This window comes from Taudactylus pleione, unplaced genomic scaffold, assembly GCF_031769625.1.
Source record: "Taudactylus pleione unplaced genomic scaffold, aTauple2 ptg000087l, whole genome shotgun sequence".
Taxonomy (NCBI): Eukaryota; Metazoa; Chordata; class Amphibia; order Anura; family Myobatrachidae; genus Taudactylus; species Taudactylus pleione.
The window spans coordinates 8253327-8279012 of NW_028284489.1; the positions used below are offsets into that span (position 1 = coordinate 8253327).

At 43.9% G+C, this 25686-nt stretch overlaps 1 protein-coding gene across 1 annotated transcript in view; it reads left to right on the top strand.

Annotated features, from left to right (window-relative positions):
- Positions 1–18733: 18733 nt before the first annotated feature.
- Positions 18734–25686, top strand: part of COMP (cartilage oligomeric matrix protein) — a 152250-nt gene continuing 145297 nt past the window's right edge. Inside the window, exon 1 of the mRNA XM_088469009.1 lies at positions 18734–18847. Coding sequence (XP_088325135.1) covers positions 18736–18847 — 112 coding nt within the window. The 5' untranslated portion in view covers positions 18734–18735. The remainder of the gene's footprint in view (positions 18848–25686) is intronic.

The window sequence follows — 25686 nt, forward strand, 5'->3', positions numbered from 1 at the left end:
AGTGGTGTCTTTAGTGCAGGTTTGCTGGCTGTGTCTGCAGTGCAGGGTTGCTGACGGTGTCTTCAGTATGTGGAATGGCAGTGCTGCGGTGCTGGCAGTGTCCTCAGTGAAGGGTACTGGCAATGTCAGCAGTGCGGGGGTGCCAGCGGTATCTTCGGTGCAGGTTTGCTGGCTGTGTCGGCAGTGCGGGGGTTGCTGATGGTGTCCTCAGTACATGGAATGGCAATGCTGAGGTGCTGGCAGTGTCCTCAGTGAAGGGTACTGGCGATGTCAGCAGTGCGGGAGTGCCAGCAGTGTCTTCAGTGCAGGTTTTCTGGCTGTGTCGGCAGTGCGGGGGTTGCTGACAGTGTCCTCAGTACATGGAATGGCAGTGTTGTGGTGCTGGCAGTGTCGTCAGTGAAGGGTACCGGCGATGTTGGCAGTGCAGGGGTGCCAGCAGTGTCTTCAGTGCAGGTTTTCTGGCTGTGTCGGCAGTGCGGGGGTTGCTGACAGTGTCCTCAGTACATGGAATGGCAGTGTTGTGGTGCTGGCAGTGTCGTCAGTGAAGGGTACCGGCGATGTTGGCAGTGTGGGGGTGCCAGCGGTGTTCTCAGTGCAGGTTTGCTGACTGTGTTGGCAGTGCAGGGGTGTTCTCAATGCAGGGTGCTGGCATTATCGGCAGAGTGGAGGTGCCAGCAGTGTCCTCAGTGCATGTGTGCTGACAGTGTCGGCAGTGCAGGGGTGCTTGTGGTGTCCTCAGTGTGGGAGTTCCAGCAGTGTTGGCAGTGTGGGGGTCGCTGATGGTGTCCTCAGTATGTGGGGCAGCAGTGCAGGGGTGCCGGCAGTGTCGGTAGCAGTGGTATTAGCAGCAGGGGATGCTGCCAGGTGGGGTGCCGGTGGTGTCAGCAGGGGGGGTGCAGGCAGTGTTAGGCAGTGGGGGATGGTGGGCACCATCTATTTTTGCTTCCTGTGTGCATATTAAATGGGCTTAATGGTTATTGGCTGAGAGCCGTGACAGATGGCTCTGTCAACCAATCAGCATTAAGCCTGCTCAATACAAAACCTCACAACTTGACAGCAGGATCATGAGGTTTTGCCTCGGGTGAGGGATCCGGGGCAGGCAGGGAGATCCGAGTTTGGCTTGGATAACCCCAGATCCCCAAAATTCGTGTGGGTTCGGTTCTCTGAAAACCGAACCCGCTCATCCGTAATATATATATATATATATATATATATATATAAATAAAAACTTTTATTGATAGGGGCCCCCACACGATTGTTGCCCAGGGGCCCCTTAATTTGTCCCTGGGTGAGGGGGGCACGCAGAGCCACCAATGCTGTGTTCATAGAGGGAAAAGGAGGAGGTGAGCTTCTGCTGTTACACTGCTATAGGTGGGGCAGGGAGGCACACAGAGCCAGCGATGGTGTTATCAGAGATGAGAGGAGGGGGAGAGCTGCTTGGAGTGTGTGCACTAAGGATAGGAGATAAAAAGACAACATTGAAAGTACTGTACCAATGTTTTTAACATTAATTACAAAACATTGTTTAGACCTAAATATTGGTTGTGAAACATCGATGTTAACTGATGTTAAACAATGTGGTGGAGCGGGGATCTTCCCTGGCAGCATTCCCGGAAACAGGGGCATGTAGCCCCCATTTTCCAGAAGGGACAAGGGCAGAGTCTGTATGGGTGCACGCAGACTTTCTGGCCTCGCAAGATGCCAGGACCCAGCCAGGCTGTGGGAAGCTTTAGCTACTGCAGCCTGGCCTATGGAACATCTGCAACCATCAGTCGCAATTGTTCTTATGGTGACACCTGGCTGCAGCCTCGGCCGCAGAGCTGAGATCACGCAAATGCAGCAAGGAGGTGTGCAATATCTCCTTCTGCATTTGCATTTTAAATGGACAGAGCTGCACAGCTGCTTGTGTGCGCTTATGGGCAGCTCTGCAATTCCATCCAGGCCCTTTGTGTCCTTATATTTACCTCAAAATGATGAGAACAAAAGGAAACAATCAAAGGCACCCATTTATTAACTAGTTTTATCACCAAAACGAGTGATAAATGTCACTGTGTATGATAAATGTTGCTCCAGCCAATCAGCTCCCAACTGTCACTTTTCTAACAGTTGACAGTTGGGATCTGATTGGCTGGAGCAAAATTTATCATACACAGTGAAATGAATGGTGATAAAACTCGTTAATAAATGAGACCCATAGTGTAGTATTTTAAAATGATTGTTGATCCACCCAATGTGAGGGATTATTTATATCTGAAAAATAGGTGTTGATAGAATAGTACCATTCACCTGATGTTCAAGGTACATACCTCTTGATATATTTAAAGTAGGGGTCAGCGGGTTCGGATTTCTGAAATCCGAACCCCCCCGAGCCCCCCGATCCGAGTCCGATCCGAATCAGGCTCGACTTTTCCCGCCTGACTCGGATCTGAAATCGAGGCAAAACGTCATCATCCCGCCTTCCGAGTCTCGCGGGTTTTGGATCCTATATAAGGTACCCACGTCGGCGCCATTTTCTCACTCGGCTGTGGACAGTGAAGAGGGAGGGTGGGAGTTAGGGCTGTGTAGTGTAGTGTAGTGTAGTGCTGCTGTTGTCCACTACTTCAAAGTCCATAGGGGCTGGCTGTGTTGTGCTGTGCTGCTGTTGTTAATAGGGGCTGTGTCCACTACTTCAAAGTCCATAGGGGCTGGCTGGACTGTGTTGTGCAGTCAGTTCTCCATAGGGGCTGTGTCCACTCCAAAGTCCTGTGCAGTGTCCCAGTCCTAAAGAGGTGCTGTAGTGTTGTCCAGGGGGTGCTCTGTCCATCAGGGGTGCTCCCCCCAAGTGCTAAAAAAATAATATATTTTCTGTGTTTGTGAATTGTGTGTGCAGTAGCCGCACGTGCATCAACAAAGTAGTGCCAAGCGTGCGCCTGTGTCATAAGTAAAGGGCCGGCTGGCTTGACCGTTAAAGGGTGCTGTAACCCCCGAAAGTACACTCCAGTCCAAACCAAAAAAAAATTATTTTCTGTGTTTGTGAATTGTGTGCGCAGTAGCCGCACGTGCATCAACAAAGTAGTGCCAAGCATGCGCCTGTGTCATAAGTAAAGGGCCGGCTGGCTTGACCGTTAAGGGTGCTGTAACCCCCAAAAGTACACTCCAGTCCAAACCAAAAAAAAAATTATTTTCTGTGTTTGTGAATTGTGTGCGCAGTAGCCGCACGTGCATCAACAAAGTAGTGCCAAGCATGCGCCTGTGTCATAAGTAAAGGGCCGGCTGGCTTGACCGTTAAGGGTGCTGTAACCCCCGAAAGTACACTCCAGTCCAAACCAAAAAAAAAATTATTTTCTGTGTTTGTGAATTGTGTGCGCAGTAGCCGCACGTGCATCAACAAAGTAGTGCCAAGCGTGCGCCTGTGTCATAAGTAAAGGGCCGGCTGGCTTGACCGTTAAAGGGTGCTGTAACCCCCAAAGTACACTCCAGTCCAAACCAAAAAAAAATTTATTTTCTGTGTTTGTGAATTGTGTGCGCAGTAGCCGCACGTGCATCAACAAAGTAGTGCCAAGCGTGCGCCTGTGTCATAAGTAAAGGGCCGGCTGGCTTGACCGTTAAAGGGTGCTGTAACCCCCAAAGTACACTCCAGTCCAAACCAAAAAAAAATTTATTTTCTGTGTTTGTGAATTGTGTGCGCAGTAGCCGCACGTGCATCAACAAAGTAGTGCCAAGCGTGCGCCTGTGTCATAAGTAAAGGGCCGGCTGGCTTGACCGTTAAAGGGTGCTGTAACCCCCGAAAGTACACTCCAGTCCAAACCAAAAAAAAAATTATTTTCTGTGTTTGTGAATTGTGTGCGCAGTAGCCGCACGTGCATCAACAAAGTAGTGCCAAGCGTGCGCCTGTGTCATAAGTAAAGGGCCGGCTGGCTTGACCGTTAAAGGGTGCTGTAACCCCCAAAGTACACTCCAGTCCAAACCGAAAAAAAATTATTTTCTGTGTTTGTGAATTGTGTGCGCAGTAGCCGCACGTGCATCAACAAAGTAGTGCCAAGCGTGCGCCTGTGTCATAAGTAAAGGGCCGGCTGGCTTGACCGTTAAGGGTGCTGTAACCCCCGAAAGTACACTCCAGTCCAAACCAAAAAAAAATTATTTTCTGTGTTTGTGAATTGTGTGCGCAGTAGCCGCACGTGCATCAACAAAGTAGTGCCAAGCGTGCGCCTGTGTCATAAGTAAAGGGCCGGCTGGCTTGACCGTTAAAGGGTGCTGTAACCCCCAAAGTACACTCCAGTCCAAACCAAAAAAAAATTTATTTTCTGTGTTTGTGAATTGTGTGCGCAGTAGCCGCACGTGCATCAACAAAGTAGTGCCAAGCGTGCGCCTGTGTCATAAGTAAAGGGCCGGCTGGCTTGACCGTTAAAGGGTGCTGTAACCCCCAAAGTACACTCCAGTCCAAACCAAAAAAAAATGTATTTTCTGTGTTTGTGAATTGTGTGCGCAGTAGCCGCACGTGCATCAACAAAGTAGTGCCAAGCGTGCGCCTGTGTCATAAGTAAAGGGCCGGCTGGCTTGACCGTTAAAGGGTGCTGTAACCCCCGAAAGTACACTCCAGTCCAAACCAAAAAAAAAATTATTTTCTGTGTTTGTGAATTGTGTGCGCAGTAGCCGCACGTGCATCAACAAAGTAGTGCCAAGCGTGCGCCTGTGTCATAAGTAAAGGGCCGGCTGGCTTGACCGTTAAAGGGTGCTGTAACCCCCAAAGTACACTCCAGTCCAAACCGAAAAAAAATTATTTTCTGTGTTTGTGAATTGTGTGCGCAGTAGCCGCACGTGCATCAACAAAGTAGTGCCAAGTGTGCGCCTGTGTCATAAGTAAAGGGCCGGCTGGCTTGACCGTTAAAGGGTGCTGTAACCCCCGAAAGTACACTCCAGTCCAAACCAAAAAAAAAATTATTTTCTGTGTTTGTGAATTGTGTGCGCAGTAGCCGCACATGCATCAACAAAGTAGTGCCAAGCGTGCGCCTGTGTCATAAGTAAAGGGCCGGCTGGCTTGACCGTTAAAGGGTTCTGTAACCCCCAAAGTACACTCCAAACCAAAAAAATATATATTTTCTGTGTTTGTGACTTGTGTGCACTGTGGCTGCACGTGCATCAACAAAGGAGCAGCGCCAAGCGTGCACCTGTGTCCCATAAGTAAAGAGCCGGCTGGCTCATTTCTTAAAGGGTGGTGTAACCCACAAAGTGCACTACTCTCCAGCAAAAATAAAAAAATATTTTCTGTGTTTGTGTGCGCTTTAGCCGCACGTACATATATCAATATAACATAAATGGAGGACCAAACTTTCTCTGATAAAAATAAAATAGGGAAAGATCAAGAACCACTTCCTACTAGTGCTGTTGCTGCTGCTGGGAGTTGTTCATCATCCCAGAGAGGAAGTAGGAACATCACTACTTTTACTAAACAATTGACCCTCCAACAGTCCCTAGCGATGAGGATGAAGTACGACAGCAGTCATCCTGAAGCAAAACGTATAACTGAGGCCTTGACTGCTATGTTGGTGTTAGACGTGCGTCCGGTATCCGACATTAGTGCAGTGGGATTTAGACAATTGATGGAGGTAGTGTGTCCTCGGTTCCAAATCCCGTCTAGATTCCACCTGCATCCTCAAAGCAGCAGCGACAAGCGTGCGTCTGTCTGTTAAAGGGTGGTGACACCCTCAAAGTGTGCTACACAAACAATTAAAATATTGTTCTTTTTTTTTCTGTCTTTGTGAAATGTGTGGACTGTAGCCGCACCTGCATCCTTAAAGCAGCAGCGACAAGCGTGCGTCTGTCTGTTAAAGGGTGGTGACACTCTCAAAGTGTGCTACACAAACAATTAAAATATTGTTCTTTTTTTTTCTGTCTTTGTGAATTGTGTGGGCTGTAGCCGCACTTGCATCCTCAAAGCAGCAGCGACAAGCGTGCGTCTGTCTGTTAAAGGGTGTTGTAACTCTCAAAGTGCTCCAAAAAATCAAAAAAAAATTTTTAATGTGTTTGTGACTTGTGTGCGATGTAGCCACACTTGCATCCTCAAAGCAGCAGCGACAAGCGTGCGTCTGTCTGTTAAAGGGTGGTGACACCCTCAAAGTGTGCTACACAAACAATTAAAATATTCTTCTTTTTTCTGTCTTTGTGAATTGTGTGGGCTGTAGCCGCACCTGCATCCTTAAAGCAGCAGCGACAAGCGTGCGTCTGTCTGTTAAAGGGTGGTGACACCCTCAAAGTGTGCTACACAAACAATTAAAATATTGTTCTTTTTTTTTCGGTCTTTGTGAAATGTGTGGGCTGTAGCCGCACCTGCATCCTTAAAGCAGCAGCGACAAGCGTGCGTCTGTCTGTTAAAGGGTGGTGACACCCTCAAAGTGTGCTACACAAAGAATAAAAATATTCTTCTTCTTTTTTCTGTCTTTGTGAATTGTGTGGGCTGTAGCCGCACTTGCATCCTCAAAGCAGCAGCGACAAGCGTGCGTCTGTCTGTTAGAGGGTGGTGTAACCCTCAAAGTGTGCTCCACAAACAATAAAAATATTCTTTTTTTTTTTCTGTCTTTGTGAATTGTGTGGGCTGTAGCCGCACTTGAATCCTCAAAGCAGCAGCGACAAGCGTGCGTCTGTCTGTTAAAGGATTACATTGGTGACAGCATCCAAGTAGGCATGTCAGACAGTCCGTACCTGTACTGGCAGGAAAAAGAAGCAATTTGGAGGTCCCTGTACAAACTGGCTCTATTTTACCTGAGTTGCCCCCCCTCCAGTGTGTACTCCGAAAGAGTGTTTAGTGCAGCCGGGAACCTTGTTAGCGAAAGGCGTAGGAGGTTGCTTCCACAAAATGTGGAGAAGATGATGTTCATAAAATGAATGATCAACTCTTCCAGGGAGACCAGCCTCCAGAACGTACAGAGGGACCTGTGGTTCCAGCAGGGACGAATTAATACTCTGTGAGGATGAGGATGTACATAACACTGAAGAGGGTGAGGAATCTGTGGATGAGGAGGATGAGGACGACTTCTTGCCTCCGTAGAGCCAGTTTGTGCAGGGACAGATTAATTGCCAGCTTGTTTTGTGGGGGCCCAAACGAACCAATCATTTCAGCCACAGTTGTGTGGCAGACCCTGGCGCTGAAATGATTGGTTTGTTAAAGTGTGCATGTCCTGTTTATACAACATAAGGGTGGGTGGGAGGGCCCAAGGACAATTCCATCTTGCACCTCTTTTTTTTCTTTGCATTATGTACAGTTTGGGGCCTAGTTTTTCAATGCCATCCTGTCTGCCACTGCAGTTTCACGCCTAGATGGGTCACGTGTTTGTGCCGCCCACTCGTGTCGCTTAGCATAGTCATCCAGCTACCTCGGTGCAACCTTTTGGACATAAAAACACTATTGTGAGGTGTGAGGTATTCAGAATAGACTGGAAATGAGTGGAAATTAAGGTTATTGAGGTTAATAATAGCATAGGAGCAGAAAAACCTACAAATTCTGTGATTTTAGCTGTTTTTATGCTTTTTTTCAAAAAAATACAGATCCAAAACACAAAACCCAGAACCCAAAACACGGAAGGGTGGTTTTGGCAAAACCAATCCAGATCCAAAACACAAAGAAAGAACCAGATCCAAAACCAAAACACAAAACACGAAAAGTGGCCGGTGCACACCCCTAATTTAAAGCAAACACCTCCTAATACCCCTTCAGGTTTTAAGGTTACCTTATAATTTTCCTCACATAAAGAGGATTCAACAGCATACAGTAGATTTCCATAAAATCCTTTATTGCAACTCTAACAGATGATTTCCAGATGATATTTCATGTACTAACATAAATGTAAATAGAGGTACAATCATAGCATAATACTGCTTCAAACAGCTATTTTATTAAAAATATTACAGATAAAAAACAGGACCTCTATATTTAATAACAAGTCCTGAAAATAAAAAAACACTAAGACTCATTTGAATGAGGATGCCTACCATCTCACTGCCAGGACCAACCCCGCTCCGCCAAGCGCCACAGCCTGTCAATAAGGCTGCAGCCGGGAGACACTGCAAGCAGACTCAGAGCCAGAGGGCTGCACATGTGCAGTGCTTAAACAAATCTCTGAATCAGGCCCAAAGAGCGCCATTCCAAGGGAGTGATATACAGTATGTGGGACTATACATACTTTAAATATAAAATAAGTATGATTTCAGAAGTTTATTGGTGTTTTATTTGTTTAAGCAACTACAGGTAGATTAAAAAATAGAACATCGATGTTCCAGAACCAATGTTTAGGTCTAAACAATGTTTTGTAATCAACATTAAAAACTGTACAGTACTTTCAATGTTGTCTTTTTATACCCTATCCTTAGTGCACACACTCCAAGCAGCTCTCCCCCTCCCCCTATCCCTGATAACAGCATCACTGGCTCTGTGTGTCCCCCTCACCCACCCACAGCACTGTAATGGTGCATACACACGTAGCAATTTGCCAGCAATACAATATCACTGGCAGATCATACTGCACACTCCCTGGTGTGTAGGATGATCTATATAGATCATCCAACACACCAATAACTTGCCAGCAACTATAGCGACCCACGATCAGCAGGTTTTCCAGCATGCAGGGACGATGGGCAATATCGCTATCACCCATACGTGCCTGCACATTGCTGGTTGAAGGTAAGTTGGTAGGGTCCATTAAAAAAGGACAATTTGATAGATAACGGTATCGATAGAGTTTAAATCGTCCTTTTAAATCGCTACATGTGTATGTACCTTTACAGCAGCAGCTCTCCTCCTTCCCCCTCTATGAACAGAGCAGCAGTGGCTCTGTGTGCCCCCCTCACCCAGGGCCAAATTAAGGTCTGTTGGGGCCCCTGGGCAACAAACGTGTGGGGGGCCCCCACCATCGCTGCTAAAGCCCACTACTGTCCCCGGCTCTTGGTCGCAGCTATCGCCCATTACCCCCCATCCCGTATCTTTCTCCCGGGTCCCACTGCAGCTAACGCCAGCTTTCTTCCCCCGAGCCCACCACCGCTAAAGCCCGCAAATAATGCCCATCTTTGTACACCCAAGTGAAGCCACAGTGAGTACACCTGCTGGAGGCTCCTACTGCGGCTGCGCAACAAGTTGAAATTTCCAATCTATTCAATGGCGCATTCTTGAAGTAATAGTTTAAAAACCATAACTTTCTAATTTACCTGAACACCAAAAGCACGTACACTGGAACAATAGCTACCTAATAAAACAAACCCCAAGTCTAAATTTACCACCTACCCTGAGTTTTGCCTTCCCTAAAATCCCCCATAGACTACAGCAGAAAAGTGGTGCTAATTGAGAATGTCAGAAAAATGTGACAGTTGGAGATTTAGATTACTCCCAAATCCTCAATTTTTATGTTTACGCCCTAAAATTGGCATGCAGTATCGAGCAAACAGTTCTACCCGTCCATGCCAAATTTCAGCTCAGTACCTCCAATAGCTTTTGAGGTGTAGCCAGGGATGGCGCTTCCATTAGGCAGCTTTAGGCAGCTGCCTAAGGGGTGCCGGGACCTGAGGGGGCGGCCCACTGAGGCTACTTGGGAGAAAAATTATCTGGCAACATATGGCTACTAGCAGCACCGAGAGGGGGGTGAAGCAGGTATTTGTTGGAGGGCCCCGGGTGCTGTGGTGGACAATGGCAGCCGCCGCCTCCTCAGGGAGGTCTGCATTTACAATTACCAGAATTAGCCTGCTCTATCTTCTGTGCGGAGGTGTTCACCCGTATAGGAGCCAGTGGTCACACAATCCAGGGCGCTACGGGAAGCCACTCACCAGCGGGAGCAGAGAACGTCTCTCTGCACATGGGATTCTGACCAGCGGCAGCCACAGTGGGCTTGCAAGTTAGCCACAGCCAGCAAGAGTGAAGTGAACTGTGAACCTGACCAGCTACTACAGAGTCTGGTGGGAAGCCAAAATCAAGCACAACTGACAACATCATCACTTGGAGGGAAGGTACTTACCCAATCCCTCCATATATATCTAGAAATATATAATATATATATATATATATATATATATATATATATATATATATAAATCACAGGGGCTCTGCACTCACCATAATAACTAATAATAATGATAAATGTAATAAACAGTGGGGTTTTGGTTCATGAATTGATCAATGCATTTAAGCTTGTAGCCCCCATCACAGGACCCCACTTTACTGCAAGTCCCTACTCTATTGCTCAGAATAACATGGACATAGCCATCACATTAGTGTTAAACTCAGGGTATGCTATCAATGTTTAAAGCTCACAGCAACTTTGCTTTTAAACGTGAGACAGTTACCAAGCACACCTGTTGCAAAGCACCTAGGAAAACAGCTGACACAAGTTAAATTAAACTAGTTAAAAGGGTGCATGAGAAAATGTGATCACAAAAATGATTAATTATAAAAATTAATCAAAATAAACAAAAAACACTAATCCACGGCACTCACCATTCTTAGATTTGGGGTGCAACATGGTATGTGACCACATTGTTTAAATAGAAATCACAGGGGCTCTGCACTCACCATAATAACTAATAATAATAATAATAATAAATGTAATTACATTTATTATTAGTTATTATGGTGAGTGCAGAGCCCCTGTGATTTCTATTTAAACAATGTGGTCACATACCATGTTGCTCCCCAAATCTAGGAATGGTGAGTGCCGTGGATTAGTGTTTTATATATATATATATATATATATATGTAAAATCTCCTGCTTGTGTCTCCCGCTATGCTGCAGCTTGCTTGGGGGTCCCAGAAATACAGCGCATAGTGTCTTTTAAAACATTTTTGTTTGGAGGGGCATTTTACCTGAGAGGCTGGAATGTGGGTATGGGGGGAGGGGGACAGTAGGTAAAAATTCAGCCTAGGGTGCCGAGGAACCTTGCAGCGGCCCCGGGTGTAGCCCCTTAAACACCATGCCCCCCCCCTCTGGAATTATCTATGGGACAATTGCAGTTTTTTAGACACAGCCTTAATATAAGGGCATGACTGTGCCCTTATATTAACAGCTGTTAATTTCAGTTCTTTTTCACTAAGAGGTAAAAGACCAAAGAATTTACCTGTAGGTCTTATGGCATAGTGGTAAAGTCACTGCACATCACACTTGGCAGTTAGGGTTTGAATCCCAGTGTAAACATTTTTTTTTTTGCTCCAAAAATAAATTTATATAATTCACAAATGTAATAATATCAATAATATTATTGTAATAACAATAAAACTTTTTAGAATAATATCATATTTCATTTAGAGGGTGTGAACACCATGTATACTATGTGGGGATCTGAGTCAATGAGGACAGCGTATGTGTAGCGATTTCCCCTTGAAAATATGGCTCCATATTTCATATACTTAAGCTGGCCATACACCTATGCGATTTCTGCCCAATTCCATGATTTTCGATGCATCGTATGATCAATCCTGTAGAAATCGTGCATTTTTTAAACCGGATCCGATCCGATACGTGCTTCTGCAGCTCCTAAATTGGATTGTATGATCAGATGTGCAGCCCATACTATCCATCGTATCGTGTGCAGATCGTACCGTAAATTTAGTGCATGTGATGCGTCGTGCGTCCATTCATGTCATTTCAATTACATTTTCCAGATGAGCGCGTGAGGCACACGATCGATCGTAGTACAGATCAAGTGTAAAATGAAACACCAAATCATACTGTCAGGAGGTGAATCGTATCGTATGCTTGTTGTGCAGGTGTATGGCCAGCATAAGCCATAAAATCACATTTTAGATAAACATAGAAAATAACGCTTGGAATTATGGCTCCATATTTCTTATACAGTACTAGTTCTAGATATACAGTATATTTCAAAAACTGCCCATGAGTAATTTACAGTGTGTTAATGTCCTTTTTCAGATTAACCCATTGTTTGTTTTAACACAGAGGGAAAGGTAGGAGGAATTCATTTGTAAAGGCTGCACATTTTACACAGATAGCAAATCAAGTTTTCATTAGCCCTCCCCTGTGTTTTGTTACTACTCATTAATGTTGCCCTTTGTATATTGAGACACTTTTGTACTTTCGATCCCTCCCTTCCTCCCAAAATAGTACTCATTTTCCAGGGTTATATTGTACATTCATTGACCAGTAATGTAGCTCAATGTTTTATTTTCCACTTTGTTATTCCAGTAAAGTATACACAGTATGCCAGTTGCTATATATATATATATATATATATATATATATATATATATATAATTTTATTGGTAGGACTCCCCCCCACATTTGTTGCCCAGGAACCCCCACAGACCTAAATTTGGCCCTGGGTGAGGGTTGCACACTGACCCACCACTGCTGTGTTCATAGAGGGGAAAGGAGGAGGAGGTGAGCTGCTGCTGTTACACTGCTGTGGGTGGAGGAGGTGAGCACACAGAGCCAGTGATGCTGTTATCAGGGAGGGGTAGAGCTGCTTGGAGTGTGTGCACTAAGAATAGGACATAAAAAGACAACATTGAAAGTACTGTACCAATGTTTTTAACATTAATTACAAAACATTGTTTAGACCTAAACATTGGTTCTGAAACATCAATGTTAACTGATGTTAACCAATGTTTCTATTTTTTAAAGGAAACTACTGTTCCTGTAGGTTCTTAAACATATAATACACTAATAAACTTCTGAAATCATACTTATTTTATGTTTATTTTATGGAGGCTTATTTATTTTATATGTACAGTACATATATCACTTCCTCGGAATGGAGCTCTTTGGGCCTGATTCAGAGATGTACGCTAACCCGATAGTTAGCGCATGTCTCTGATGGTGGGAGGACTGCGCATGCACAGGAGGTGTACTGAGTATGTGCAGCCCTCTGACTATGAGTCCGCTTGCAGTATCTCCCAGCCACAGCCTGATTGACAGATTGCGGTGTTTTGGAGGTGGAGTAGGGATGTTCCCTGGCAACGTTGCCGAAACCAGGGGCGTGTAGTCCCCGTTTTCCAGAAGGGACAAGGGCAGAGTCTGTATGGGTGCACGCAGACTTTCTGGCCTCGCAAGCTGCCAGGACCCAGCCAGGCTGTGGGAAGCTTTAGCTACTGCAGCCTGGCCTAAGGAACATCTGCAACCATTAGTCGCAATTGTTCTGATGGTGACCCCAGGCTGCAGCCTCGGCCGCAGAGCTGAGATCACGCAAATGCAGCAAGGAGGTGTGCGACACCTCCTTCTGCATTTGCATTTTAAATGGATAGAATTGCACAGCTGCTTGTGTGCGCTTATGTGCGGCTCTGCAATTCCATCCAGGCCCTTTGTGTCCTTATATTTACCTCAAAATAATGAGAACAAAAGGAAACAATCAAAGGCACCCATTTATTAACTAGTTTTATCACCAAAACAAGTGATAAATGTCACTGTGTATGATAAATGTTGCTCCAGCCAATCAGCTCCCAACTGTCACGTTTCTAACAGTTGACAGTAGGGACCTGATTGGCTGGAGCACCATTTATCATACACAGTGAAATGTATCACTCGTTTTGGTGATAAAACTCGTTAATAAATGAGGCCCATAGTGTAGTATTTTAAAATGATTGGAACACCGATGATGATGATAAAATGATGAGGACACCGTTAGCAACCCTCACACTTCTGATACAGCCAGCAAACCTGCACTAAAGACACTGCTGGCACTCCCGCACTGCCAACACTGCCAGTACCCTTCACTGAGGACACTGTCAGCACTGCAGCATTGCCATCCCATGTACTGAGGACAACTTCAGTAACCCCTGCACTGCCAACACAGCCAACAAATCTGCACTGAAGACAATGTTGGCACTGCCGACATCGCAGGTACCCTTCACTGATGACACTGCCAGCACCACAGCACTGCCATTCCATGTAATGAGGACATCAGCAACCCCTGCACTGCCGACACAGCCAGCAAACCTGCACTAAAGACACCGTTGACACTACCGATATCGCCGATACCCTTCACTGAGGATGCTGCCAGCTCCGCAGCACTGCCATTCCATGTACAGAGGACACTGTCAGCAACCCCTGCACTTCTGACACAGCCAGAAAACCTGCACTAAAGACAATGATGGCAGCCCCGCACTGCCAACATCGGCGGTACCCTTCACTGAGGACACTGCCAGCACCATAGCCCTGCCATTACATGTACTGAGGACACCATCAACAACCCCCACACTGCCGACACAGCCAGCAAACCTGCACGGAAGACACCGCTGGCACTGCCAACATCACTGGTACCCTTCACTGAGGACACTACTATTCCATCTACTGAGGACACCATCAGCAACCCCCGCACTGCCGACACAGCCAGCAAACCTGCACTAATGACACCACTGACACTGCCGACATCGCCTCTACCCTTCACTGTGGACACTGCCAGCACCGCAGCACTGCCATTGCATGTACTGAGGACACCGTCAGCAGCCCTTGTACTGCCGACACAGCCAGAAAACCTGCCCTGAAGACACTGCTGGCACCCCCACTCTGCTGACACCGCCTGTACCCTGCACTGAAGACACTGCCAGCACCGCAGCTGGCAACTCCTTCCACTTTCGCATTGAGGACACTGCCAGCACCCTGCACTACCGACACTGCTGTCACAGTAAGTGCACTATTAGTGTATCCAACCCACACTGTAAAACACACTGTATCCATTTTGGAACTTGGAAGCTGAACTGCCACATGTTAGTGCCGCCCACTGTGTCACTTAGCTTAGTCAGCCAGCTAGCTGGATGCAACCTTTTGGTCTTAACTACATGAAAAAAATAATATTGTGAGGTGGTCAAAATTGATTGGAAAATACTGGAAATAAATGTTATTGATGTTTAGAATATTGTAGGAACAAAAACGGGTCTATTTTATGTGATTTTAGCTGTTTTTATGATATTTTAAGAGAAAATCCAGATCCGGATCCAAAACCAAAACTGAAAAACAAAACGCCAAGGAAAAAGATCCAAAGCCAGATCCAGATCCATAACCAGGAGAGATCCAGATCCAAAACCAAAACACAGGGGGTCGGCGAACATCTCTAATGAAAACGTGACTTGTTGTCTGTGGAAAATGTGCAGCCTTTACAAATGAATTCCTCCTCCCCCCTCTTGTTGAGATAAGCAATGGTTTAATCTGAAAAAGGACATGAACATACTGTAAATTACTGATGGCCAGTTTTTGAATTCTAATGTATATCTAGAACCAGTACTATATATGAAATATGGAGCCATATTTTCAGGGGGAAATTTCTACACTAAGAAATCATTACACACACATGCCATCCTCACTGACTCAGATCCCCACATAGTGTACATGGTGTTCACAGCCTCTAGATGAAATATGATATTATTCTTAAAAGTGTATATCTAGAACCAGTACTGTATATGAATATGGAGCCATATTTACAAGCATTATTTTCTATGTTTATCTAAAATGTGATTTTATGGCTTCTGGTCTCAGTGCTGTCACTATCACTGTGCTGTCTGCTGATCCATTCTGGTCTCTGGTCACGGTGCTGTCACTGTCACTTTGCTGTCTGCTGATCTATCTGGACTGTCTGCTGTGTCCTGGGCTTGTGCTGTGTTCATCTCTGGGCCCAAGTTCTGGACTCCAAAAAAAAAAGTAAAAGAAAAAAAAATCAAAGTGTCTTTTATATTTTTCTGTGTGTGCTTGTGGGTGTTAGGCTTCACTGCAGTAGCACACAAGAGCCAGCCAGCAACGCATGTTGCAACCTTGTGCTGCCCGACTATTGTTGTGCTCCAAAAAAAAAACAATCAATGTGTCTTATATTTTTTTCTTCTGTGTGTGCTCGTGGGTGTTACGCATAACCGCAGTAGCGCACAAGAGCCAGCCAGCAACGCATGTTGCAACAACTTTGTGCTGCCGACCTCTATCAGTTTCTATTGTGTGAGAATGGTGTCCCCCTCTATCAGTCCCTATTGTGTGAGAATGTTGTCCCTCTCTATCAGTCCTTATTGTGTGAGAATGGCATCCCTCTTTATCAGTCCCTATTGTGTGAGAATGGCGTCCCTCTCTATCAGTCCCTATTGTGTGAGAATGGCATCGTTATCTATCAGTCCTTATTGTGTGAGAATGCTGTCCCTCTCTATCAGTCCCTATCGTGTGAGAATGGCATCCCTCTCTATCAGTCCCTATTGTGTGAGAATGGCGTCCCTCTCTATCAGTCCCTATTGTGTGAGAATGGCGTCCCTCTCTATCAGTCCCTATTGTGTGAGAATGGCATCGTTCTCTATCAGTCCCTATTGTGTGAGAATGTTGTCCCTCTCTATCAGTCCCTATTGTGTGAAAATGGCATCGTTCCCTATCAGTCCTTATTGTGTGAGAATGGCGTCCCCCCTCTATCAGTCCTTATTGTGTGAGAATGGCGTCCCTCTCTATCAGTCCCTATTGTGTGAGAATGGCGTCCCCCCTCTATCAGTCCCTATTGTGTGAGAATGGCGACCCTCTCTATCAGTCCCTATTGTGTGAGAATGGCGTCCCTCTCTATCAGTCCCTATTGTGTGAGAATGGCGTCCCTCTCTATCAGTCCCTATTGTGTGAGAATGGCATCGTTCTCTATCAGTCCTTATTGTGTGAGAATGTTGTCCCTCTCTATCAGTCCCTATTGTGTGAGAATGGCGTCCCTCTCTATCAGTCCCTATTGTGTGAGAATGGAATCCCTCTCTATCAGTCCCTATTGTGTGAGAATGGAATCCCTCTCTATCAGTCCCTATTGTGTGAAAATGGCATCCCTCTCTATCAGTCCCTATTGTGTGAGAATGGCGTCCTTCTCTATCAGTCCCTATTGTGTGAGAATGGCGTCCCTCTCTATCAGTCCCTATAGTGTGAGAATGGCATCCCTCTCTATCAGTCCCTATTGTGTGAGAATGGCATCGTTCTCTATCAGTCCTTATTGTGTGAGAATGTTGTCCCTCTCTATCAGTCCCTACTGTGTGAGAATGGCGTCCCTCTCTATCAGTCCCTATTGTGTGAGAATGGAATCCCTCTCTATCAGTCCCTATTGTGTGAGAATGGCATCCCTCTCTATCAGTCCCTATTGTGTGAGAATGGCGTCCCTCTCTATCAGTCCCTATTGTGTGAGAATGGAATCCCTCTCTATCAGTCCCTATTGTGTGAAAATGGCATCCCTCTCTATCAGTCCCTATTGTGTGAGAATGGCGTCCTTCTCTATCAGTCCCTATTGTGTGAGAATGGCGTCCCTCTCTATCAGTCCCTATTGTGTGAGAATGGCATCCCTCTCTATCAGTCCCTATTGTGTGAGAATGGCGTCCCTCTCTATCAGTCCCTATTGTGTGAGAATGGCATCGTTCTCTATCAGTCCTTATTGTGTGAGAATGTTGTCCCTCTTTATCAGTCCCTATTGTGTGAGAATGGCGTCCCTCTCTATCAGTCCCTATTGTGTGAGAATGGCATCGTTCTCTATCAGTCCTTATTGTGTGAGAATGTTGTCCCTCTCTATCAGTCCCTATTGTGTGAGAATGGCGTCCCTCTCTATCATTCCCTATTGTGTGAGAATGGCATCCCTCTCTATCAGTCCCTATTGTGTGAGAATGGCGTCCCTCTCTATCAGTCCCTATTGTGTGAAAATGGCATCCCTCTCTATCAGTCCCTATTGTGTGAAAATGGCGTCCCTCTCTATCAGTCCCTATTGTGTGAGAATGGCGTCCCTCTCTATCAGTCCCTATTGTGTGAGAATGGCGTCCCTCTCTCAGTCCCTATTATGTGAGAATGGCATCGTTCTCTATCAGTCTCTATCAGTCCTTAATGGCATCGTTCTCTATCAGTCCTTCTTTTGTGATTACTCTATCAGTCCCTATCAGTCCCTATTGTGTGAGAATGGCATCCCTCTCTATGAGTCCCTATTGTGTGAGAATGGTGTCCCTCTCTATCAGTCCCTATTGTGTGAGAATGGTGTCCCTCTCTCAGTCCCTATTGTGTGAGAATGGCATCGTTCTCTATCAGTCCTTATTGTGTGAGAATGGCATCCCTCTCTATCAGTCGCTATTGTGTGAGAATGGCGTCCCTCTCTATCAGTCCCTATTGTGTGAGAATGGTGTCCCTCTCTATCAGTCCCTATTGTGTGAGAATGGCGTCCCTCTCTATCAGTCCCTATTGTGTGAGAATGGCGTCCCTCTCTATCAGTCCCTATTGTGTGAGAATGGCGTCCCTCTCTATCAGTCCCTATTGTGTGAAAATGGCATCCCTCTCTATCAGTCCCTATTGTGTGAGAATGGCGTCCCTCTCTATCAGTCCCTATTGTGTGAGAATGGCATCGTTCTCTATCAGTCCCTATTGTGTGAGAATGGCATCCCTCTCTATCAGTCCCTATTGTGTGAGAATGGCATCCCTCTCTATCAGTCCCTATTGTGTGAGAATGGCATCCCTTTCTATCAGTCCCTATTGTGTGAGAATGGCATCCCGCTCTATCAGTCCCTATTGTGTGAAAATGGCATCCCTCTCTATCAGTCCCTATTGTGTGAAGCTTCCTACCACTACAGACCTGTTACAGTAACAAACATAAGCAAAAAATACTTTCAATGCACGTACTGTAAGGCTACTAACACTTTAAATTTAGATTTATGCAGCTTTCTAAATCTAGTATTATGATTGGTCCTTTGGATAGGATGTTGGATTAGTTTCTTATAGCATTGTAGCAACACTTGACTTTCATCCAAGAAAAATAAAATCATCAGCGAAATGACTGAGACCTCAGACACAGAGCCAATGAGACTTTATGCAGGAGAGACAGCAGACTGTGCAACAAGGATATCTCACTATGCTCCCATTAATATTTATGCTGATATACTACAGTTTGCATGGATCATGTCAGATACTATCTGGAAGAGGTATGTAATATTTTATTTATTTTAATGTATTTTATCGACAAATATTGGAGTAGTACATGACCATAGTAGTAAATCATATGATTTTTAGAGTAAATATTGTACATGAGAATTCAAAAGCTGAATATCAATATGTCAGTAACTTTTACTCCTTTCTTATTGAAAAGTACCTGGTATTGTGTCTATCTAAATATTAATACTGCGTCTAAGATTATAATTATGCCATCACCTAAAAAGTTATCCAGCTATATAGGTTAAATAGACTCCCGAAAAGTTGTAAAGAGTAAATTCATGCTGTATATTAGAAAAAAAATATCCTTATTTTGTTCCTGCATTCATTCTGAGAGGCTTTCTTACAATTAGTAATCACAGTGCATAATGTTGGGTGTTGATTATTTAACACATTATAAAGACAACTACAAAGAGGAATTTCAGGTAACATTTGTATTGTAGTGATTAATCACCCTGCCTCTAAATAGAAGAAGAAGGGGAACCATGTCCAAGATGCAAGTGATTCCAGAGATCCTCACAGCTCAGTACTGATCATGTTCATCCTGAAGACTGGACAGCACTTTATATTAACAGTAAATGCATGATAAGGATAATTAGGCAGCTGCTACAGGGGCACGAGACCCACAGTTCTGCCAATTGGGAATCCAATTTTTTAAACATACAGGGGAACATTTAGAGTTGGAAATTCATATGTTTTTTGTCTAATGTAAAATATACATATTAGTAGTGTACACGTTCTAATATAAATTTGCGCATAGAGCCATATGAAGCTTTTTTACATATATTTTACTTAAGTTTTTAATTGAGTTTTTGTACCTAGAAAGGCAGGATGGGGGAGGCAACTCTGTGTGAGTATAATAAGGACATGTTCACATAGTTGGACAGATGAAGATTCACCTGTCAGGAGTTGGTACCCACACAGATTATACTTTGTGTGGGTACCGACTTTGTATTATTTTACTTTATATTTTCAGAAAATACCATTAGTCTTTTTAGTCATTATAACATGTCAAAAAAAATTTCAACACAATTTACCCAAAAAATTGTTTTTTTATAGCAATTTCAAGAAAGGGAACCAAAAACTAATGTCTTTTTTTTTCATTTTATAAACACCACAATCAAATACTTTGTGGTTCTTGTTTCACCGAAAGTCCATCTTTCCAAATGAATAAAATGCAGGATTCCATGGGGCATATTCAATTGGGTGCGAGAATAGCAAAAATCCCGCAGCTGCGGGGTTTTGCATGCAGGTGCGGGATTTTTGCTATTCAATCAGGAGCGGGATTTTTGCTATTCAATCAGGAGCGGGATTTTTGACTTTTTGCGCGCGGGAGGTTTTTTTGCTCACCTCCAGAGCACGACCAATTTTTCTTAAAATCCCCAATTTTAGGAAAAAAGGTCGGTAAATGCTCTGGGACCCCGGCGGAACCCCTCCTAATGACTAATTAAGCAATTGGATGTTTCCAATTTGCTTCATTAGTCAGTAATATTCACCTTCCGAAGTGCTGTCTTCTGCATCCAGTATGTCAGTGTGTGTGAGTATGTATGAGTGAGTGTGTGTGTGCATGAATGTGTGTGTGTGACCCCCAGTGTATGTGTACCCACCCCCAAGTACAGTGTGCCCACCCAGAATGGGTGCTGGGAGAACTACATCTCCCAGCAGCCCTTGCCCCTCCCACCAGCCTCTGGAGCTTCCCACCAGCCCCCGGGACTCCCAGCAGCTCCATCTCCAGTGAGAAGATAGAGGGGAGGCCACCGGAAGCCGTGGACACCACCGGAGACCCCTGGGCAGGTAAGTGCATAATTTTAAAAAAAATTTTATTACGCTGCGCAGGGTTTTCAGAGCTGAAAACCCTGCGACCACTTTTTAAAAATTGGATACCGCGGGTATTGGGAGCGTGCAATACCTGCGGTAATCCAAAATTGGGCACGAGGGGCGCAAGTTTTTTTCCTCACAAAACCTCGTATCCAATTGAATAATTCCCCATGTGTAGGTTTTAACAAAAAAAAATCTAACACTTGAAATGAAAATGCAAAAGAATCTAACACTTGAAATGAAAATTAAAATTATATGCCTCATATGTGTAGGAAAAATCCAGTAGCCCAACAAGGCCTAATATTTTAATAACTATACAAACTACTGCGTTAAATGAGGAATCACTTTTCTTATTTAACACAAAATGTGGCGATATGGGGGTAAATATAATAGGGTGTGGAGTTCTGACATCGGCGAGTCCCGTGGGAGACTGGCCGATGTTTTAAAGTAGCAGTCATTTAACAGGCAAAACCAGGTTGATTTGCCTGTTAAATAACTGCTACTTTAAAACATTGGGCAGTCTCGCATGGGACTCGACGATGTCACAACTGCACAACATATTACTTTTACCCCCATGGGCTTTAGATCCCCCCATTTGTGGAAAATTAGATTTTCTTGTGTAGTGTTTTTGTTATTGTCTGGTGATCTACAGACAATAACTACTAAGGGGGACTTTGCTTGAAAGGGGAGACTCCCCCTATGTGTTTGTGTGCAGACCAGTATGTGAGTAATGGGGCACAATGTATCCTTCTCCATCTATGAAAATGATATTTTTTCGTAGCATTGATCAATATTGTCTTGGGATCACAGGTGATCACCAGAAAATAGCTGCTAAGGGAGCCACATATTTTGAAAGAGGGGAGTCCCCTCTTTCATATCTGAGTGACCCCACATTTACAGATGTAATTATGGTGTGATAGGGCACATAGTACTCTCCCACCCATATACAGAAAAGGTCTATTTTCCATAGCGCAAGCTAATATTGTCCGGTGAGCACAGGTGATCAAATTAATTAATTACCATCTATTTGTATTATTTAATTGTCATTTACATACTGCAAGACTATTCACAGTTAAGTCTGAAAGTGATAAATAATGTGTGGAGTTGTATTTAATATTTGTAATAACTGTTAAATGCAATGTTTACTATTATTAGTAAAACATTATATGCTCTTGTGTATATGACCGCAGTACCCTATTTGTATACAACATCATTATGTATTAAATAAAGTTTTATTATAGTATTATGTTGTGTTCACATAGGATAATGCCTCTTCTTCTTGTGTACTAACACACACGCCTAATATTTGCGTATTGTATGCGTTTGTCAGGCGAACATATACAATGACTTCCCTGACATAAATCTGTATCCATAGTAGTGCATTGGTACATAAAGTAAATATTTTGAAGGAGATTTAATAAAGCTTGGAGAGAGATACAATTGGAGATAAATAGCACCAACCAATCAGCTCCTGTCACTTTACAGGCTGTGTATGAAAAATGACAGTTAGGAGCTGATTGGTTGGTGCTATTTTCCCTCTAATTTTATCTCTCTCCAAGCTTTATTAAATCTCCCCCTTTATGTGCTATTTTACTAATTTGTTGTCATTTTCTTGGAGTAAAACAGTGATGTAGCAATACACTTTTGTCAGCATACCTGAAAGCACACTATTATTAAGAAAGAAAAACAATATTCCTAACAATATAAAAAAAAATCCAAAATACGCATATGAATGGTACAGAAATAAAGCTACAGTGCCCTTTATTCTAGTCACAATACGCATCATTAATGCCATGAGGTAGCATGAGACTGCAAATGAAAGAAACACATGTAGATGAAGCATTTTCCTTAGTATGAAGATAGTTATTTGGCAGCACAATGTAGTAATGTTCCTGCTGAAGAAACATTTCTGAGTTAGTGTGCCACTAATTCTGTTATGAGCAATGGTATTACACTTAGATGACTGTTAGTACAACTTCCCTTAAATTTATGTAATGTTCTACATTTCATCGCTCACCTTGCGCGTACATTCCTAACTGTTATAAGGCAACAGCTACATAATAATAATCCTGTTTCATTTATTTACAACCACCTCTCATGCAGATACATTTTAACAAGGGCGTAACTCATAGTTATTTAAAGGCTCCTTGGCAAAAGTTTGTAAGGACCCCTATGTACTGTAGTACAAAATGGTGATAAATGTATATAACACATGTAACCTTGACAAAGAAGATGTTCCCCCCTCAGCTCTGAGTCCCATAGCAGCTGCACCCCTATGGTAGTTATGCCCATGATTGTGACCACACGCCATAGAGCAGCAGTACATATATATACGTGATGTGACCAGGAACGATTTAAAATGGCTAGCAATTCAATGTGACCTCTGCATGGTCCTCCTCCTAGAAAAGAAGTATACAAATACCTTAGGTACATAAGGATAGATTTCTCTAACTAAACTGTGGGCAAAGGGTCTGATTCATTATGGGTTGCTATTGCTATCGCAGCTGCGATTATGCACGCAGGTCTGTTGTGAAAATTTGGTAATGACTGCAATCATAGAGCTATTACAGAGATGCCCAAAGCCAGCATAGAGACACCCACTACCGCTTTTGCACATCAGTAATACCTTGCAATCCTCTGTATACATCGGGAAAATTGAGTAACATCGGCCCCTCACGCACAATTACAACAGGTCAGAAATTGCTAACCTTGTTGCACGCAGTAAGTACACAAGCTGCGTATGCCATCACAATGGCTAATTTATGCACAGCCATGCAACGGCGTTCAAACGGACTGGCACGCCTGCGTTTCTCTGACCACTCCCCCATCACCACCTGAAACGCTGATGTCCCATCCCTCTATCTGCAATGGCTTTGTATCTACTTAGGTGATCACAGAGCAATCGCAATGCTAACTCGCTCACGCACACTGCGATGCATGCCCAGTACGCAACAATCGGCCATCTGCGTATGCTATCGCAATAGCGATCCATGCTAAGTCAGGCCCAAACACCTGTATTATACGAATGAAATCAACCAAACAAAACCAAATAAAACCTCTCAAGTAAAATTTAAGTTCATTTGAATAGATGCCAATATGTAAATGTCAGCTGGAGCTTAGTAGGAGTGTGGTATGTTATGTCAACCGTCAGAATGTCAGCATTCCTATTTTAGCCAAAAATTAACGTTATCCTAATTTAAATCTAACCCTACCAATGCTCTAACCCTAATTGCAGCCTAACCCTAACCCTAATGTAACCATAATTGCAGCCTAACCCTAACCTTAAACTTAACCATAATTGCATGTGTTGACATTGTGACTGTCAAAATTTTCAACGTGTCGACATTATCTCAGCGTCGACATTGCGAATATCGACATGATATATGTCGACATTCTCAAAATGATGACATTCTGAATGTTGACAACTTGACTTTATCCCCTTAATAGAATTGCTGTATTTGGCCATTGGTTTTGTCACATGATCAACTCACATCCTAACCTAAGGTGACCTTTTCAGCCAGGTATACGCTGTTGCTCTCTAGCCCCCCTGGACACATCATGTGATGCAGTCAGGGGTTTCCTAACCCTTTACTGCATAATGGACTATGATTTTTTTTCTCTTTTCCTCTAGATCAACCAAGTATTTTCCAGGGAGCAAACTTGATATACTGTACATATGGCCTTTTTCACCAAAACAATTATATAACTATATATTTAACATAGGTCCATAAAATAAAAATACACATTGTGTTTAGTTTTATTTTATTTTTTTCCAAATACAGTACATTGTACTTTTTTTAAAATGTGCTCTCACAAGATGTGGTTACCAGTTACGTAAGACTTGTCTGTGTCAGGCAAAACCAATATGTACTAAGTACAGAGTACAGTAAGTTTTATATATTCATCTTAAAGTAAAATGTTGCACAACCTCCACCTAGCATAAATAACTGTGACCCACACATGCCTACAATATATCTATTCATGGGTTGCCAACCAAGTCAAACCTAAATATCAGATTAAAAAGAAGTTTTGTTTCCTGTTTAATTAAAATGTATGAGGTACAGTAGGTTATGAAAACCACCCACAGTGTTATGGAACATGTAAGATGAGCTAACTGACCACTTAAGCACATTTTTCACAAATTAAAGATTTTTAGTGTATGAATTTCTCTTCATTTTATATGTCCTAATTTTTAAGTTCTCTACAACATTTCAGAAATATGTTTTCAGAGAATTACAGTAGCAGAACTACTGTATGGAGGTCAAAATGGAAGATCACTAGCTAATAGTGGTGTCTACCTATGTACTAGACACTTGATCATTGCTTATGACACAATTATATTATGAGGTCAAAGTCTTTCCATATAATATACATTTTTCTGAGCTCCATCTATTGCACAATTTATGACAGAAAAGCACTATGAACTGTCTCTTTGGTATGCATTCACTGGCACGTTATTCATATTATAATATTGCTTCCACATATTTGTCATGGCCCAGGGGTTTTGATGATGCAGATTGGGACCCCTGGGGCTAGCTGCACTAGTGCGATTGGATCAGGGGCGTCTTTAGAGAGGAGGGGGCCTGTGTGCATCATCCGTCATGGGCCCCCGCCTCTTACTCCGGCGGCCGACAGCCGACTGATGCGGCTGGCCGGCTACCACAGAATCAATAGACTCTGGGCACAAAAGTGTGCCAAGAGTCTATTGCGCATGCGCAGATTGCCGGGGTAATGGCGTGGCACCATTTCCCGGAGATCTCCTCACATCACATGCACAAAACGACAGAAAAAAATGGCCCTAGTGGTCATTTTCCAGCGTTTGAGCAGCGCTGGGAGACCCGACACGGGACTTCGGTGAGCTAAGTTTTACATAATATGGGTGCAGGGTGTGCAGTGCGGGCCCCCCCTGGACCCGGGAGCCCATGTGCACCGCACACCCTGCACCCATTATAGATACACCCCTGGATTGGGTATGAAGCATGAGCACCTGATAATGATTCTCCTCATACAGGTC